Below are 17,122 nucleotides of genomic sequence, written 5' to 3'. Positions count from 1 at the left end.
GATTAGACGTTAAAGTGAGATGTCACGATTCAACTATCGTGAGCGAAAAAGAGACAACTGATGTAAATTCTGGCTAATTAGCCACATTTCGATGTGCCACCCTCAGAGCGCTAATATGCAGTGTTATAGCTAGTTATATCAGCTTACGATTATTTTAATGTTTAAGGGGCTGACAAGACCCAATTTTGTTACCAGTAACAGTGATTACGCTCTCGTTTACTCCCATACAATTGGACAGTGTGCGAGAACGAGAGCGCAATCACGGTCAATTAAGGAAAGCTGGCATGTTCACAGTACTCACACTTATGCAATTTCACTTACAGTATGTTCAAAAATAAATGCGACTCTAGTTTCATTTTAGACTTGAATTGTAAAATGGGTGCGTTGTAGATAAATATATGCAAATATAATTATGAAAGCTCTCATAATTTACCTGTAAAATTATAATTTAAAAGTAAATCCATTGATGAACTTAATTATTTATTCTAAAAATAATCAATTGGATAAAAGTATTAATAATCATTCAATTATCAAATAATAATTAAATTTCAGGTCATAAAAACAATACAAATAACACATGCGCTCACTCCCAAGTCCCAACACACGGATGGTTGTTTTGATAATGATTTAAATGACGGACGTCTTCTGCAGTTGCGGAGCAGTCTTGTCCTGACTTTGGTCGAGTAAAAATATTCTAAGAAATATTATATTTGTAGTAAGTACGTAATACCTACCAATACGCGCTAACAAATACGTGTTACATGTTTATTGTATAATTTTCACACTATTGGTTTTAAACTCAAACTCAAACATTTATACAATTAGACTTCTTCTAGAAGCACTTTTGAATCGTCATAACAGTTTAACAGTTTTAACATTTACCACCAATTCAGAAAGCAGTATCTATAGAGAAGAAGGAGAATCTATTTAATCATAATCGTAATCTTCTACTTCACTGAAACTTTCATCGCTCGAAGAACTCGATGTTTCGCCGTCAGAATTTCTTAATGTTATTATAAATGAGTCAGTGTAATTATCTACTTTTGGTTCTAATTGAATATATTTTTCCTCATGTTCTCGCGTCTTTCTCCAAACGTCACTAAACATATCCAGACTAATAGCATTTGCTTCCTTTCTAAATAATTCTTCCACAGTTTTCAAGTTAAAGTTCACATTTTGTGATGCTACTTTCCCTTTAATTATGGCCCATAGTAACTCTATTGGGTTGAGTTCTGGATGGTATGGTGGAAGGCGCAATACACTATGTCCATGATCCTTGAGGATTGCATCAAGTAAAAATTGTGTATAGTTTGGCGTATTTTTTTTTTAAATAATGTCATAAAGAATAGGTATTGTGTTTTATTCTGGATATTCGCTCGTCTTTTAATTCTATTAAATATGCTTAGGATATGTCACAACTAAGCGCTCTAAAAGATTTTCCGCAAAATTTAATTACGGATCAACAACTTTACGAACACTTCCAAAGAACACATACCGCAATAAGACACTGGTATTCAATTTTAAGTAAGAACAACCGATATCGTTTGTAAATTAATGTAAATGGTGATAACTCTGATTATTAATTAGTAATTTGATTTTTGAAAAAAAAAAAATGCCGGTTTTTAGTCAAAATTTATATTTTTCTAACAAGATCCTTATCATCCAAATTTCCACCTTGGTGAGAAAAATTGACATTTCTAATGAAAATGAACAAAAAATTAAATGATTTTATTAAATACTGTAAAATAGTCTATAATTCTTCCATTTACTGTATCACAAAATTCTTCATAGATTTTTAGATATTCGTACTACACCCATAACATCACCCTGTATTTATAAACAATTGCAAAATATGACACATACATAGGCCGGGAGATACTGACACAAAATTTCGGGTCATTTGTAACAGAATGGCGGTTCTACAGAGGTCTTATTACGCGATGACAAAAAGAAAAATGATGGTCAGAACGCTGGTACCGGCGGACTAGTCGCGTGGGCGTAAGTCACACTCGTCGGTTAAGTAATACCCCTCTAGACCGCCATCCTGTTACAAATGACCCGAAATTTTGTGTCAGTATCTCCCGGCCTAACATGTGCAATGTGTAAATGTGTTGACGTTCCAGCTCTTCTTAATATACTTTATACTGGTAACAAAATTCGGTCTTGTCAGCCTCTTAATTCGATATTTGTTTAAACATTAACAGTAATAGAAAATCGATAAAACCTTATATAATCGATAATACGATTATCCGGTAAAAATTTCAAGGAAGCCCAAATAATGTGCGAAGGTCGTGAAATTTGATAATCCGAATTGCGTCTAAGTTAATCAAGTTATAGAGCGTTTTAAATAAGATTAGATCGATTGCCGTTTTGGTATAAATTACTTATTTTAATAGGAATTATTTATTCTTAAATTAAAATATTAGCGGTCAACCTGGACAGTCATGTAATATATATGTCGTGGTCATATCGTAGATTTGATCATTTCATGATATGAGTGGCCATTTCACGAAATGGTCGCATATCGTGAAATGGCCAACATAGTTTGATCAGATCGTTAAATCGTCAACGTTTCACGATTTGGTCATCCACATTTGGCCAGATCGTATAAAATATAAAGAGTCCATAAAATATTAAAAAAATTCAGAATAACTATATTCTAAAAACTTGTTTAATGTCATTTAAGTTAGTGCCGCGGCAGCGGCCGGCGAATGCCAGAAGCGAATCGTTTTTGCAATAGAAAACAATTAGGTTAGGTTAGGTTACACTTTGATAAACAACGCACGAGCCGAACGAGCAAAGCGAGCGTGCCGCGGCAGCGGCCGGCGAGTGCCAGAAGCGGATCGCTTTTTAAAAAACAAACAATTATAATAATATAGTAGTAGTTTCTTAAATTATTTTATTTAAGTCGCATTTTTTCTTAAATACATATAAGATATCCACATTTTCCATAGTACTCGTACCTCTTCGTCGTAAATTCTTTGCTATGACTTTCTTCATAATATTGTTATTAAACGAATTATGAAGTTTTTAACTGCGAATAATTTAATTTTCGCCAGCGGCCGCCATCTTATCACATAAACACAGAGCTTGCAGCGCCTCTACCAACGATTAATGTAACTATTTTACGATATGATCAAATAATTTTGGTCATTTCATGAAAAAAACCGTGCGTTAATTGGCCATATCGTGAAACGATTTCTTATCATTGATCTGCCCAAACCACATCATGATGTGGCCAAACTAAATTGGCCATTTCACGATATGCGACCATTTCGTGAAATGGCCACTCATATCATGAAATGATCAAATTTACGATATGACCACGACATATATACTATGGTAGGTACATATTAAGCACTCAGGGATCATGTAGATATCTGAATTCTAAAAAGTTATTCTGTAAATCAGACCTTCAGTACCCGAGGTAAGCGCGTTCCAACGAACAAAATTTACAGCTTTCTTAAAAAATCTCATTTATATATTCTGTACTTCACTAAGTTAAAATGTGCCCTACATTGAATCCTCATTTAGATTTTTAGCATTGAGTTTAGTACTTCTTTTTCTTACTAGACGCAAAAGCTTCATGAAGTTTATTAATTGTTTTATCTGAACTTATGTACATGTTTTAAAAATTATTGTATCACTAGATTTCCGCCCGCGGCTTCGCCCGCGTTTTCAAAGGAAAACCCGCATAGTTCCCGTTCCCGTGGGATCTCCAGGATAAAATCTATCCTATGTGTTAATCCAAGTTACCCTCTATATGTGTGCTAAATTTCATTGTAATCGGTTCGATGGTTTTTACGTGAAAGAGTAACAAACATCCATACATCCATAGTCCATACAAACTTTCGCATTTATAATATTACTAGATTTCCACCCGCGGCTTCGCCCGCGTTTGCAAAGGAAAACCCGCATGTTCCCGTTCCCGTGGGATTTCCGGGATAAAAACTATCCTATGTGTTAATCCAAGTTACCCTCTATATGTTTGCTAAATTTCATTATAATCGGTTCAGTAGTATTTGCGTGAAAGAGTAACAAACACACACACACATCCTCACAAACTTTCGCATCATATTAGTAGGATACTCCATGAACACTGCATATTGAAATGAATACCCCTTTAAATGTTAAAATTAGTTAAGCGAGATACCACCATCGGCTGATAAGAATTGGAGCCATATTATCTAAGCATATTATATATCAATTGCGTATCAAACTGTGGCTTTGACAGATAAAAAAATAATTTTATAGATAACATCAGAGATATGCACAGATAATAAAACAGTTGATAAATAAGGGAAAGGTAGGTCACAGATAATGTAAATATTTCATGAATATGAATATGTATTCAAATTCATTATGACCTTTATGTATATGTATCAAATAGCTGCGCTTCGCGGTTTCACCCGCGTAGCTCCTGTTGGTCTAAGCGTAATGATATATCGCCTATAGCCTTCCTTCGACAGAATAATTACGAATAACACCAAAAGAATCTTTCAAATTGGACCAGTAGCTCCTGAGATTAGTGCGTTCAAACAAACACTCTTCAGCTTTATAATATTAGTATAAATAAATAAATAAATATTTCGGGACTATTTTCACACACAACACCATCTTATCCCATACTAAGCTTTCGCTTGTGTTATGGAAACCAGATGGCTGATAAACATACTTATATAGATAATTAACACAGAGACAGAGCAAACATCTATGTTCATCACACAAATATTTGCCTCGGGTGGGAATCGAACCCACGACCAGTGACTTGGAAGGCAGGGTCACTACCAACCAAGCCAACCGGCCAGTCAAATATATAGATTTCAAACTACTTGAGGTATTTTGTATAAATATAAATTCCTCAATTCTATGGATTTTTTCCTTATGTGTTACCTCATGCCTTACTATAGGACAAAATTATTTGATTATTCTTCTTTTCTAAGCTTTTGTCCCATATGTGGTGTATTTTTTATTTGAATAAATTGATTTCCTGATTATTTAGAATGGGTTGCGTTTTCTAACTGTTTCCATAGTTTTATAGTATTATTGAAGTCACTAAGACACACATACTAACAAAATTGCACATTCAAATTCATATTTAAACTATACAAAACTCTCTTTCCACTATCTTTTTTTATGTATGCTTAAATTTTAAAACTATGCAATGGGTTTTAATAGATAGAATGGTTTACGATTATAGTTTTAGTATAAGTACAAGACAAAGTAAGCGTAGCAGCCTGAAACTGTCTGTCATAACAACAAAATTAAACTATCAACATAAATTTTGAGTTTTAATGATAATTTTACGTAACGATTACTCAATACTTCGACAAATACTTCGACTTTCATAGAAATGATAAAACTAATAATCACACAATAATATTGTAATTTTATCAACACAATAATTTGATAATAACCTTGATATTGCACGCTTAATTGACATTGCACCAAATTGAAGTAACTACTTATATCATAGTTATTTTTATATTTAAATTATAACATACTAGCTTACCGCCCGCGGCTCCGCCCTCTTTCTCCAAAACGATTTGAGATTTAAACTATCCTATCTCTCAAGTTGGATCGAACTGCACATGGTGTGCGAATTTTATTATAACCGGTTAAGTGGTTTAGGAGTCATAGGCAAATCAATAAAATTAACACAATTATTCATGTATAAAATTAAGTAATTACTGATATTTAAGTAATAAATGAAGGCACTGTTACTTAAATGTGTGTTATATTGCTTCAATTTAATAAAGGACAACCAAATTGATATTTATTGTAGACTAGCTGTGCTTCGCGGTTTCACCCGCATTGCTCCGCTCCTGTTGGTCTTAGCGCTTAAGCTATAGCCTTCCTCGATAAATGGGCTATCTAACGCCGTAAGACTTTTTCAAATAGGACCGGTAGTTCCTGAGATTAGCGCGTTCAAACACACAAACTCTTCATCTTTATAATATTAGTACAGATTGTATCCAACAAATATCAAGTATTTTTTCACACAATATATGCATCTATTTATCAACCAAACCTACTCTACATAGCATCTGTAACCCACTTGTTACACTTACGAAGATAAAATTATCTTTACAAATTCGTATCCTTCATACGCAAAAATCGTATGGAATACGTATTATTGTTAACCTTGATTTAGTACACCTTTTCAACTTTAGCAGACAATCTTAACATTTCTAAATTCGCACTACACTGCCAAGTGTTGGATAAATAAAGACTTAAGTACCTATGTACTATTATCTCAAATTGTATGTGAATATAATGTTTCGCAAGAACTTATAACTTTTAAACTATACACCCAAGATCAATACACATACGTGATAATTTGCATGCCTATATGACCTTTTCTTAACACTTTCACTATAATTTAACAAGACAACGGGAAGGTTGCTTGAAATGCAAAATAGATTTAGATTGATTGCTAATTGCAAAGCTCTTGTGTTGACATAAAACCACTCTGGAAACAACTCACCTGAACAAATTACGCTTATCTTACACCAGAATCACAAATAACGATAACTATTTACGATAAAAACCTAATTATAAACGCGAAAATCTTTGTCCAAAACACTTCAATACCACAATATGTTTCGGTAATCGGTTACTCACTGTGCACAGAATTCAAAATTCGAATTGATTGAAAATAAAAAACAACCTAATTCTCACGTTACATTTTTCAATTATCGAATTGTATTCAAATAACTTAAAAAATCACAGCACACATAACACCGCTAAACCGACGACACAAATTCTTTTGAATCCGTGATTGATTACACCGATTACACAGTGTGCTGCCATACCATTCAAATTCCACATCACATAGCTCAACAAAACAGGTAAAAAATATTTAATTTTAATTTAGTTTCCATCATTTTCAAGTACGAGTTTCCGATTTTATAATTGGATACTTGTACAATAATATTTTAACCCATTGAGCCCCCAGCGGCTCGATCACCAGTGCAAACTTAGCACCCCATCTATGGAATTTTGGGTCGAAAATGACCTTGATCGTTAGGTCCCCGTTAGGTCCTTTAAGGTCCCACAATTTTTTCGTTAGGTCCCCTTTAGTTTTTTTTTAAATAATTTTTTAAATTTTAGGTATAAAAAAGTGCACTTTAGCACCCCATCCATAGAATTTTGGGTCAAAAATGACCTTAATCGATAGGTCTCCGTTAGGTCCTATAAGGTCCCACAATTTTTTCGTTAGGTCCCCTTTAGTTTTTTTTTAATATTTTTTTTTTTAATTTTAGCTATAAAAAAGTTACACTTTAGCACCCCATCCATAGCAAAATTGGCGAATTTTATCAAAATCGTATTCTTTACCGTTAGGTCCGTAGAGGTCCATCATTGAAATTGTAAAATTATTTATGTTATTAAAATCTATATATAAAAGAAAGTCGTGTTAGTTACTCCACTTATAACTCAAGAACGGCTGAACCGATTTAGCTGAAAATTGGCAGGGAGGTAGTTTAGAGCCAGGAGAAGGATATAGGATACTAAATACGTACCACGGGCGAAGCCGGGGCGGACCACTAGTTATAAAATAATTGAAACCTGCGCATGCGCCTTAGAGCATTAAGGCATGCGCACATCATACACAGTGCAGTTTGTTTGTTTGTTTGTTTGTTTGTTTGAACGCGCTAATCTTGGTCTAAATCTAAAAAAATTAATAGCCCTTATATCGAGGAAGGCTATTAATAGACTATATAATATCATCTTACTAAGACCAAGAGGAGCGGAGCACTGGGGTTAAAACTGTGGAGCACAACTAGTAATAAAATATAAATTCACGTTTCACTTGTTTCACACCAATTTACAGACATTATTTTGTTTTTACTATTCTGTGAGTATTTCTCGTATTTCTGCAATGTATTTCTGGCAAAGTGACAGTTGACACTTGACATATTTTGTACTTGCTGTGAATGCTTGGTAGGTACTTGCGGACTTGCGGTATCTGGCAATCTGGATTCTCCTGGAAGCTCCTGAGTCTTGCTAATATTTATAATAAGTATATTCCTGCATCTCGATGTTATGTTATTAAAAAGTATTTCTTCAATTTTGTGTTATGTTATTAAAAAACTTTTAACACAAATAACTTTATCTTACGAATAACGTTATAATAATCTAAATACCGCGATATGGAAAACAGTTCAAATGAAGATTCCAAACATAGTGATAAAATTGAATTTAAGAAGCCTGTGTTGTTCGGACGAATAGGTAAACTGCCGAAGAAGGTAAAGCCTGAAAGCCAAAATGTGCAAGTTAGTAACGAAGAGAATGAACAAACGAGAAGTGATTTTGAAGCCGAGAAATCGAAGAGCCCTTTGCCGCCCGCTCTCATTTTTAAAGAACTATCGACGCCTATTCCTTATAAAGAACCGAAATGGTCAGGTCTTGCTCCGGATGGTGAGGATTATCTAATCTTATACTTATTACTACACTAAATTAAAAAATAAAAAGTAGTTTACTGCCTCTCCATTATTATGTATCATCCATACATTAAAAACAAACAAAAAAATGCACATCAAATATGAAATAATAATAATTACATTCTAGTTTCTCACATATCATCTCACATGTAAAAGACTGCATATCAGCTATTGTGTAATCATCTTTATAAATCATTAAAAAGTATTTTCTATTCAATTAATATTTTTTGCCCTAAATATTAATAAATAATAATTCAAATCATGCATTTCAGGTACAGAATATGGTTTGGAAGTATTAAAATCAGGGATGATAGTGGAAAAAGTTGATTTAACTCAAAAAGCATACTTTGTTTTTGGTAGACTCGCCAATTGTGATGTAATGTTGGCTCATCCTACAATATCAAGGTAATATGCAGTTTAAAAAAATTAAAAAAATACATAATATTATGTGTGTGCTATTGTGAAACTTTAATTATAATATTATGTATAAACTGTTGCTTGTGGAGGCAAAAATTCTTACGCCCGGTAAACATTTGATGAGCAACAAAGTTTATTCCATATTTGGCAGAGTAGCTGATGATATTATTATAATATACAGTTACATATTTTGTAAAATTAAATTGAAATACTGAAATGATTTAAAAGAGCAACTATGGAGTTTCTTGCCGGTTCTTCTCTATAGATACTGCTTTCCGAATCGGTGGTAAATGTTAAAAATCATGTTTCAAAAGTGCTTCTCGAAGAAGTCTAATTGAATAAATAAATGTTTCGAGTTTGAGCTGTTATACTGCGTATTGCTGATTTCATAATTTGTTAAGGTAAACTTATTAGCTGGAGGAGCGACAGCATTTCAACAAACAAGCAACTTTCATACCAGTTATCAACAAAGTTGATCGACTCAACTGCTCAACAAAGTTTACTGAGAATACAAATGTTATAAATGACTACAATTAAATTATTGATTACATCTTTGTTCTTACTTGCCTTGATTATGCTCACAGACATTGCTAATCACTACATAGTATAAAACAAAGTTGCTTTCTCTGTCCCTATGTCCCTATGTATGATTAAATGTTTAAAACTACACAACAGATTTTGATGCGGTTTTTTTTAATAGATAGTGATTCAAGAAGAAGTATTTAGTATATAATTTATTATGTTTTAGACAAAGCGGGCGAAGCCGCGGGCGGAAAGCTAGTTTTTCATAAATTATTGTTTCTTGGTAGAGATAAGGCCATCTTTTGCTGAATATTATAATTTATTGCTTCACATATTGGATTTACTGTAATAAAATTCAACAGACATCATGCAGTCCTACAATACAAAGCATTCGCAGAAGAAAACGAACCAACCTCCGGCTGGTATCTCTACGATCTCGGAAGCACGCACGGCACATTCCTTAATCGAGATAAGTTAAAGCCGCAAACATATACGAGAGTCAGAGTCGGACATCAGATTAAGTTTGGGACTAGCACGAGGACTTATATAATGCTGGTAGGTTGTTGATTTATTTATTAACTAGCTTCCGCCCGCGACTCCGTGTGCGTGGAAAAATTAACAAAAATTAAGATTTTTTTTGTACGTATTTTTCCAGGATAAAAAGTATCCCATTTTATGCCCAGGATAATAAAGTTTTTATACCAAGTTTCTTTGAAATTGAACCGTTAGTTTTCACGTAATGCCTGAACATACAGACAGACAACAATTTTTTTGATCACACACATATTTGGATTTGGTATCGATCCAGTAACACCCCAGTATGCTATTTATTTTTTCAATATTTTCAATGTACAGAATTGACCTTTCTTCGGATTTATTATATGTATAGATGATGAGGTTATCGCTCGCGTGCGTTAAGCGTTATTACTTTATGTAGACTAGGACCTAGGTAAAACAGCTGATAAGAGATTGTAAAAATTTGTGGATGTATTTGTTACTTTCTTTCGAAAATTTTGATTTTACTAAGAGTTGGTTGATTTAATGTAAAATTTGTTCTTTCGTTTTTTGTGTGATTGTGTAACACCTGTTTATTAAATTGTGATGTGAAAATTTACATCATGTTGCCTTAACAAATCTAAATGAATTTCGTGAAGTTGAATTTATTTCTGCCAACGCGACGTTAACAACCAAGTGTTACAATACTTGAAGTTGAAAGCCTGAAAGGGTCATATTGTTTAAATAAATGCAAGAATTACATATTTAGGAATTACACATTTATTTTGCGATCATATCATGGCCTAAGAGACCGCTATTTCTTTAAGTAATCATAAAAAATAACAAACTAAAAATAATTCTCAGGGCCCAGACTACGATTGCGAAGGCGAATCGGAATTAACAGTAACAGAGATAAAACGCAGAGCGCAGCAGATGAAAGAAGAAAGAGATAGAATGATACAAGAAGCAAAGGAGCAGAGGGAGAAGGAGAGAGTGGAAGAGGAAAAGAGAAGGGAAGAGCAGGGGATTGATTGGGGGATGGGTATGTTTATTATGTGATGTTATAAAAAAAATTGTGTACAAAATTCAGAAATATGTCTTTTTAAAATATTATTATGACTCAAAGAATTTACTGATACAGACTACACGTCTTACGATTTCTTTTTAAATATCAGAACTAAACTCTTCCAATAGAAGTGATATTTAACATACATTTTTATCTATATAGCGGCCATATGCGAACCTTTGAAAAAAATCATATTTCAATTTATAAATTCATCACACAAAAGTGTCCCAAACCCAATTCATAACCCATTTTTTGACAAAATCGCTATACACAATGCACAAAAAGATCTATTACAATTTTTTTTTTTTATCTCAAACCCAATTAATAACCATTTTTTTTTACAAAATCGCTATTCACAATGCGAATAAATATATATTTTTTCCAAACCCAGGCGAAGACGCAGACGAAGAAACAGATCTAGCTGACAATCCGTACGCCGTCACCGCTAACGAAGAACTATATTTGGACGATCCTAAAAAAACTCTACGAGGTTACTTCGAAAGGGAGGGACATGAGTTGAACTATGACTGTGAAGAACGGGGTGTTGGACAGTTTATTTGCAGGTAATCTTAATATATATAAATCTCGTGTCACAATGTTTGTCCTCAATGGACTCCTAAACCACTTAACCGATTATAATAAAATTCGCACACCATGTGCAGTTCGATCCAACTTGAGAGATAGGATAGTTTAAACATGTAGGTACCACGGGCGGAGCTGGGGCGGACCGCTAGTAATGATATAAATAAAACCGGCCAAGTGCGAGTCGGACTCGCTCACGAAGGATTCCGTACTATGGGGACCCACCCTTAACATATATTTTTTAATTATTTGTTGTTATAGAGGCCACGGAAATACATAATTTGTGAAAATTTTTGCTTTCTAGCTATCAAGATTTATGAAATAAAGCCTGGAGACAGACAGACAACGAAGTCTTAGTAATAGGGTCATGTTTTACCGTTTCCTTCCTTCGTTTGAAACCCTAATATATAATATGTACCAATATTGTAAGGGGTTGTTTGTTTGTGCTTATCTCAAGAGGGAGGTAGAAAGAAATCTTTATTTTAACATAGACATAAACGACTAATGATAAAATGAATATTTATTTAAAAAAATTAGCATTAATATGGTATAATTTATTTGAAAAAAATGAGCATATTACATAGATATTATTATGAATCTACTTGGGATGTATATTTTGAATTTTAGTCATAAAAAAAGTTAAAAGTACAATGTTTTTTTTTTTTATCTTATAGACCAATTTTTAGGCAAAAATAGGAATTCTTTATAATAATTATGTTGAACATGTTATCCTTGTTTGTTTAATCTATACCCATATTATAAACCTGAAGAGTTTGTTTATTTGTTTGTTTGAACGCGCTAATATCGAAAACTACTGCTCTGATTAGAAAAATTATTTCGGTATTAGATAGCCCATTTATCGATGAAGGCTATATCATTACGCTAAGACTAACAGGATCGGAACAATGCGGATGAAACCGCGAAGCGCAGGTAGTCATGTATAATTATGGTGTTTGAGGCTTAATTTAGATTGAAACACAAGGATGATGCAATCACTTTTATTCACGGCAACAAACTGACACACGATCGGTGACATTATTTGTGTCTACCCTCACTAATATACTACAATTATACAATAATATATATGGTGCGCTCGGTAAAATTCGACCCGAGACAGGTTTATTTAATACGTCCATAAATACGTATAAATCGAATGTTTTTAAATTCTTAAGTCGATAATTAATGAAAATTGTAAACTTATCCTATTTTAATATTTTATTTTTAACTAAACATGTAATGCTTTGGGTTTTACACCTGTTAATTACTTGTTATTATGAAATAAATAAATAAATAAATAAATAAATGTACTATACAATAAATAAATCTATCATTTTCAGAGTAGAACTACCGCTAGACGATCCGCACGGTAGACCCATCATGGCTGAAGTTATTCACAAGGGAAAGAAGAAAGAAGCGGTTGTTGCTTGTGCGCTAGAAGCTTGTAGGATATTGGACAGAGCCGGGGTGTTGAGGCAAGCTAAACATGGTATGTAAAAAAATATAAATTAATATGGTTGAAAAAAAAATTGTTAAAAAGTTTAACAATTTCATTAGCCTCCTATCTACAGAAAATCTGACCATAATGTCACTCCTTTGCAACGTGTAAGACAGATAAACAAACACTCCACTGCAACAATATGCTTTTTTATTTAACACTAGCTGTGCCGCGCGGTTTCTCCCGCGTGGCTCCGCTCTTGTTGATCTTAGCGTGATAATATATAGCCTATATTACTCGTGGATAATGTAGCTTTCGAATGGTGAAAGAACTTTTAAAATCGATCCAGTAGTTTATGAGCATATTCATTACAATCAAACAAACAAACAAAGTTTTCCTCTTTATAATATTAGTGTAGATACAATAAACAAGAACACGCAATATTGAGCTAAACATTGTCCGAAGCAAAACTCTGCCTATTCGTGTATGAGGCAGAGTTTTCTTAATATAATTGTGACAATAGTACACACCATACTAGCTTACCGCCCGCGGCTTCTCCCGCTTTGTCTGAAACCTAATAAATTATATACTAAAACCTTCCTCTTGAATCACTCTATCTATTAAAAAAAACCGCATCAAAATCCGTTGCGTAGTTTTAAAGATTTAAGCATACAAAGGGAAATAGGGACAGAGAAAGCGACTTTGTTTTATACTATGTAGTGAAGAACGTTCATTGCAATTATAATCCGGATGTAAAATGTATGTGTACATAAAAAAAATGTTGTATAGGAAATGCAAGCAAACCACAATAACTTTTTCGTTCGGAAAATAAATAAAAATAATCATTAAAAATAATTTCCTCTATTCTAGAATCACGTAGAAGAAAACAGCGCGACTGGAGCGCTGACGACTACTACGACTCTGACGAAGACACTTTCCTCGATAGAACTGGTAGTGTAGAAAAGAAGAGAAGACAGAGAATGGAGAAACACGGTGTAGTTCAGGGGGGCAGTGAAAAGGCACTCACTTATGAGGAATTGGTAAGTTCTAGAATGATCTAGAATGTTCGAAAGTGTTGTAGGAGGTATGGGTTTATGTGACTATAATTAAGTAATGAGTGAAATATGGTTATGTATTTAATGTATTATAATTGGAAAATAATAATATACATGAACATTATTTATTTAATGTACAATATTTTCGGACCACGGATTAGCAAGACTTTCTTCAACGCGAGTAACTCGATAAGCATCTTATTAACTAACTAGCTTCCGCCCGCGACTCCGTCCGCACGGATGTCAGTCTTCGCGTGGATGGTTTATTTCTCCATTTAGAGTAGGTACCTACCTCTGACAATAAAATCTTATAAATATCTATTGGACCCAATTCCCAAATACGGCTAGGCCTATAATAATACGCAACGTGTGTTCGCGGTTCTACGGAACAACGTCTATGGATAAAACTGAAAAATTAAGATTAATTTTTTTCTACGTATTTTTCCAGGATAAAAAGTATCCTATTTTACGCCCAGATTAATAAGGTATAATTATACCAAGTTTCATCGAAATCGAACCGCTAGTTTTCACGTGATGCCTTCACATACAGGCAGACAGACAGACAGACAAAAATTTTTTTAATCACATATTTGGGTTTGGTATCGATCCAGTAACACCCCCTGCTATTTATTTTTTCAATATTTTCAATGTACACAATTGACCCTTCTACAGATTTATTATATGTATGTAAAGAAGATGAGTGAAATATGGTTATGTATTTAATGTATTATAATTGGAAAAATAATAATATACATGAACATTATTTATTTAATGTACAATATTTTCGGACCACAGATTATCAAGACTTTCTTCAACGCGAGTAACTGGATAACTGATAAGCATCTTATTAACTAAAGATAAATACATGTAACGCCGCTTTTCGGTTGAGTATCGCGCGCTTGCCGAAAAAATAAGTACACGTCATACTTGACTTTCCCCCCCTCCCCCTGATGATATTTCGTGATTTTTTATGGACCCCTCCCCCCCTTTCGAGCCGCACGTGATTAATGGACAGCCCCTAACAGGTTGCCTGGCAGAGATTGCTGTCTAGCAATAAGGCAGCCTTTTGTGCAAGATATTTGTATTTATCTTACTTATAATTTGTACTATAAAGCATTTTAACTAAATATATTTGATATTAAACCATATGTATAATCTTTTAAGTTCATATTAATATTTCTTACAGCTACAACAAATAACAGACATAGAAGCGAACATACAAACAGAGGAACAACAGCTCGACCGTCTCCGTAGGACGGACAAACAGACAAACAGCGATAGCGCTGATGTGGACGCATTGGATGAATACATGAATAGTTTGGGCAAACAGAGCATGGCGCAGAAGGCTGAGATTTCTAAGGCTAGGGTAAGAGGAATAACAACAATAACCTAAAAAATTAAAAAAAATTAACGACGTGTGTCACTCGGGCACTGGGGCGGTTGCGCTATTGCATGCTATGCCTTCAAGCCACACCTCCGTCCGTCGGAGCGTGAGCGTGAGGTTTTTTCGTTACGGAATTTCTCGATTCGGTCCCCGCGCTCAAGGCCCGCGATAGAAGGTATGCGATAGCTTAAAAGCACTTGTGTACACGTGTCAGAAGTGAAACTTATAAATAAATTTGAATTTCTTTGGCAAGGTTCAGAGATACCAAAATCGCCTTACTCCATGATGTGACGGTACTGCCATGACGCGATCTTGAAATTTTACTCTCAAGTAATTTTTAAAGTGAAACTTCTTTAGGCGCGCTCAAAGAAGTTTCACTTCAAAAATTAATCATAACCTCCCTAAATCATGAATATCTTATATTTATATAAATTTTTCTAGCATTCAAGTGCTTTATACTTAAATGAGTAATTTTTAAATAACAGAAAAAATTCAAAAGCTAAAGTTACAACTGAATAAGACATATACATAAAAAAAAAATCAATACCTACCGAAATCAATCATATTTTTTATTTATATTGATTTTTCTAGCATTCAAATGAGAAAGTTTTGAATTGAATCTTCTTTTGGAGCGTTGAGAGTAAAATTTCAAGTCACATATGTCACATCATGGAGTAAGGCGACGACTTTGGTATATTTCAATCTTGCCTTAGAAGTTTCACTTCTGACACGCTCTTTTTTCTATTCTAAACATTAATATTATGTTTTTTTCCAACAGATGAGCATCCAAAAACTGAAATTACAATTGAACAAGACGCACAGACTCGCAGATCTCGCTCGACCGGCGCACGCGCCGCCGTTGATCAAGAAAGATAATAAGATCGTTAAACAGAATAACTCTGTTGTTTATGGGAAGAGGTGAGATTTTTGATATTTTAATAATTTACTCTATTTATAATAAAAATGTATCAATAAATTTGTCGGTAAGCGCAAAACTCAAGAACGGCTGAACCGATTTAGTTGATTCTTTTTTATAATATTCCTTGAAGTATGATGGTTCTTACTTTCATTTTTCGGTTCACTTCAATAAATGAGCTGTCTGACACGATTTTTTATGTCAAAAAATGTTTGGTTACAACCAATCAAATAACAGATTTGAATAAAATTTGCTTTCAGATTAAAATTAAAAGAAGACATTGAGAAGAAAACAAAAGTAAGAGAAGAGAAGAAACAAGAAGACACAGAATTTGTGGAAGAAATGGATTCTGATGATGACAGTGAAACCCAAAAGAAACCTAAAGAAGAATTGACTGAGAGAATATCACAAAAGATTGACAAACCTCAAGAAGAATTGACAGAAAGAATATCGGAGAAGAGTAAAGAAGATTCTATAAGTATAGAATCTAAAAGTGAAAATGAATCTTCTGTTTCTGAAAATAAAGATATTAAAAAAGAAGAAAGTAAGAGGGAAACAAGAGTATTTGGACCAATGAGACCTCCAGAAAATTATGTTATACCGGAAAGTTATTTTGACCAAGAGTCAGATAGAGATCTGCCGGAAATTAAGGAAAAAGAATGAAATAAATTGTTTTTTGGAGTATTTGGTGTTTTCTTTACCTTTAAGATATTGATAGTTTGGTTTTCCCTAAATTTATAAATGTTATATTAGTTACTACTGCTTTCCGCCCGCGGCTTCGCCCGCTTTGTCTAAAACCTAATAAA

The 17,122-nt window shown here is 33.6% G+C and overlaps 2 protein-coding genes across 5 annotated transcripts in view; one reads left to right on the top strand and one right to left on the bottom strand.

Annotated features, from left to right (window-relative positions):
* LOC123704247 (mitogen-activated protein kinase-binding protein 1) overlaps positions 1-6,783 on the bottom strand; it is a 110,235-nt gene extending 103,452 nt beyond the window's left edge. For all 4 annotated transcript variants that reach the window (XM_045652550.1, XM_045652553.1, XM_045652554.1 and 1 more), the window contains exon 1: positions 6,488-6,783. The gene's annotated coding sequence lies outside the window, so the exon portion shown is untranslated. The remainder of the gene's footprint in view (positions 1-6,487) is intronic.
* Positions 6,784-7,964: 1,181 nt separating this feature from the next.
* LOC123704450 (kanadaptin) lies at positions 7,965-17,000 on the top strand. Its single transcript, XM_045652839.1, has 10 exons — positions 7,965-8,421; positions 8,717-8,849; positions 9,746-9,938; positions 10,743-10,920; positions 11,336-11,507; positions 12,864-13,012; positions 13,832-14,001; positions 15,203-15,382; positions 16,179-16,318; positions 16,577-17,000. The coding sequence occupies exons 1-10, from the start codon at positions 8,154-8,156 to the stop codon at positions 16,977-16,979; spliced, it is 1,986 nt and encodes a 661-aa protein (XP_045508795.1). The 5' UTR covers positions 7,965-8,153; the 3' UTR covers positions 16,980-17,000.
* Positions 17,001-17,122: the final 122 nt, after the last annotated feature.

Source organism: Colias croceus, chromosome 29 (assembly GCF_905220415.1).
Source record: "Colias croceus chromosome 29, ilColCroc2.1".
Lineage (NCBI taxonomy): Eukaryota > Metazoa > Arthropoda > Insecta > Lepidoptera > Pieridae > Colias > Colias croceus.
Note: the sequence above shows the minus strand (reverse complement) of the source record. Positions and strands in the feature narration are given on the sequence as shown.

What these genes read in the sequence shown, in the direction of transcription:
- LOC123704450 (XM_045652839.1), top strand. Translation starts at nt 8,154, where the DNA reads ATGGAAAACAGTTCAAATGAAGATTCCAAACATAGTGATAAAATTGAA. An exon ending in GTTGGACAGTTTATTTGCAG is followed by an intron (nt 11,508 to 12,863) that starts GTAATCTTAATA and finishes TATCATTTTCAG; the next exon opens with AGTAGAACTACCGCTAGACG. An exon ending in TCTGTTGTTTATGGGAAGAG is followed by an intron (nt 16,319 to 16,576) that starts GTGAGATTTTTG and finishes ATTTGCTTTCAG; the next exon opens with ATTAAAATTAAAAGAAGACA.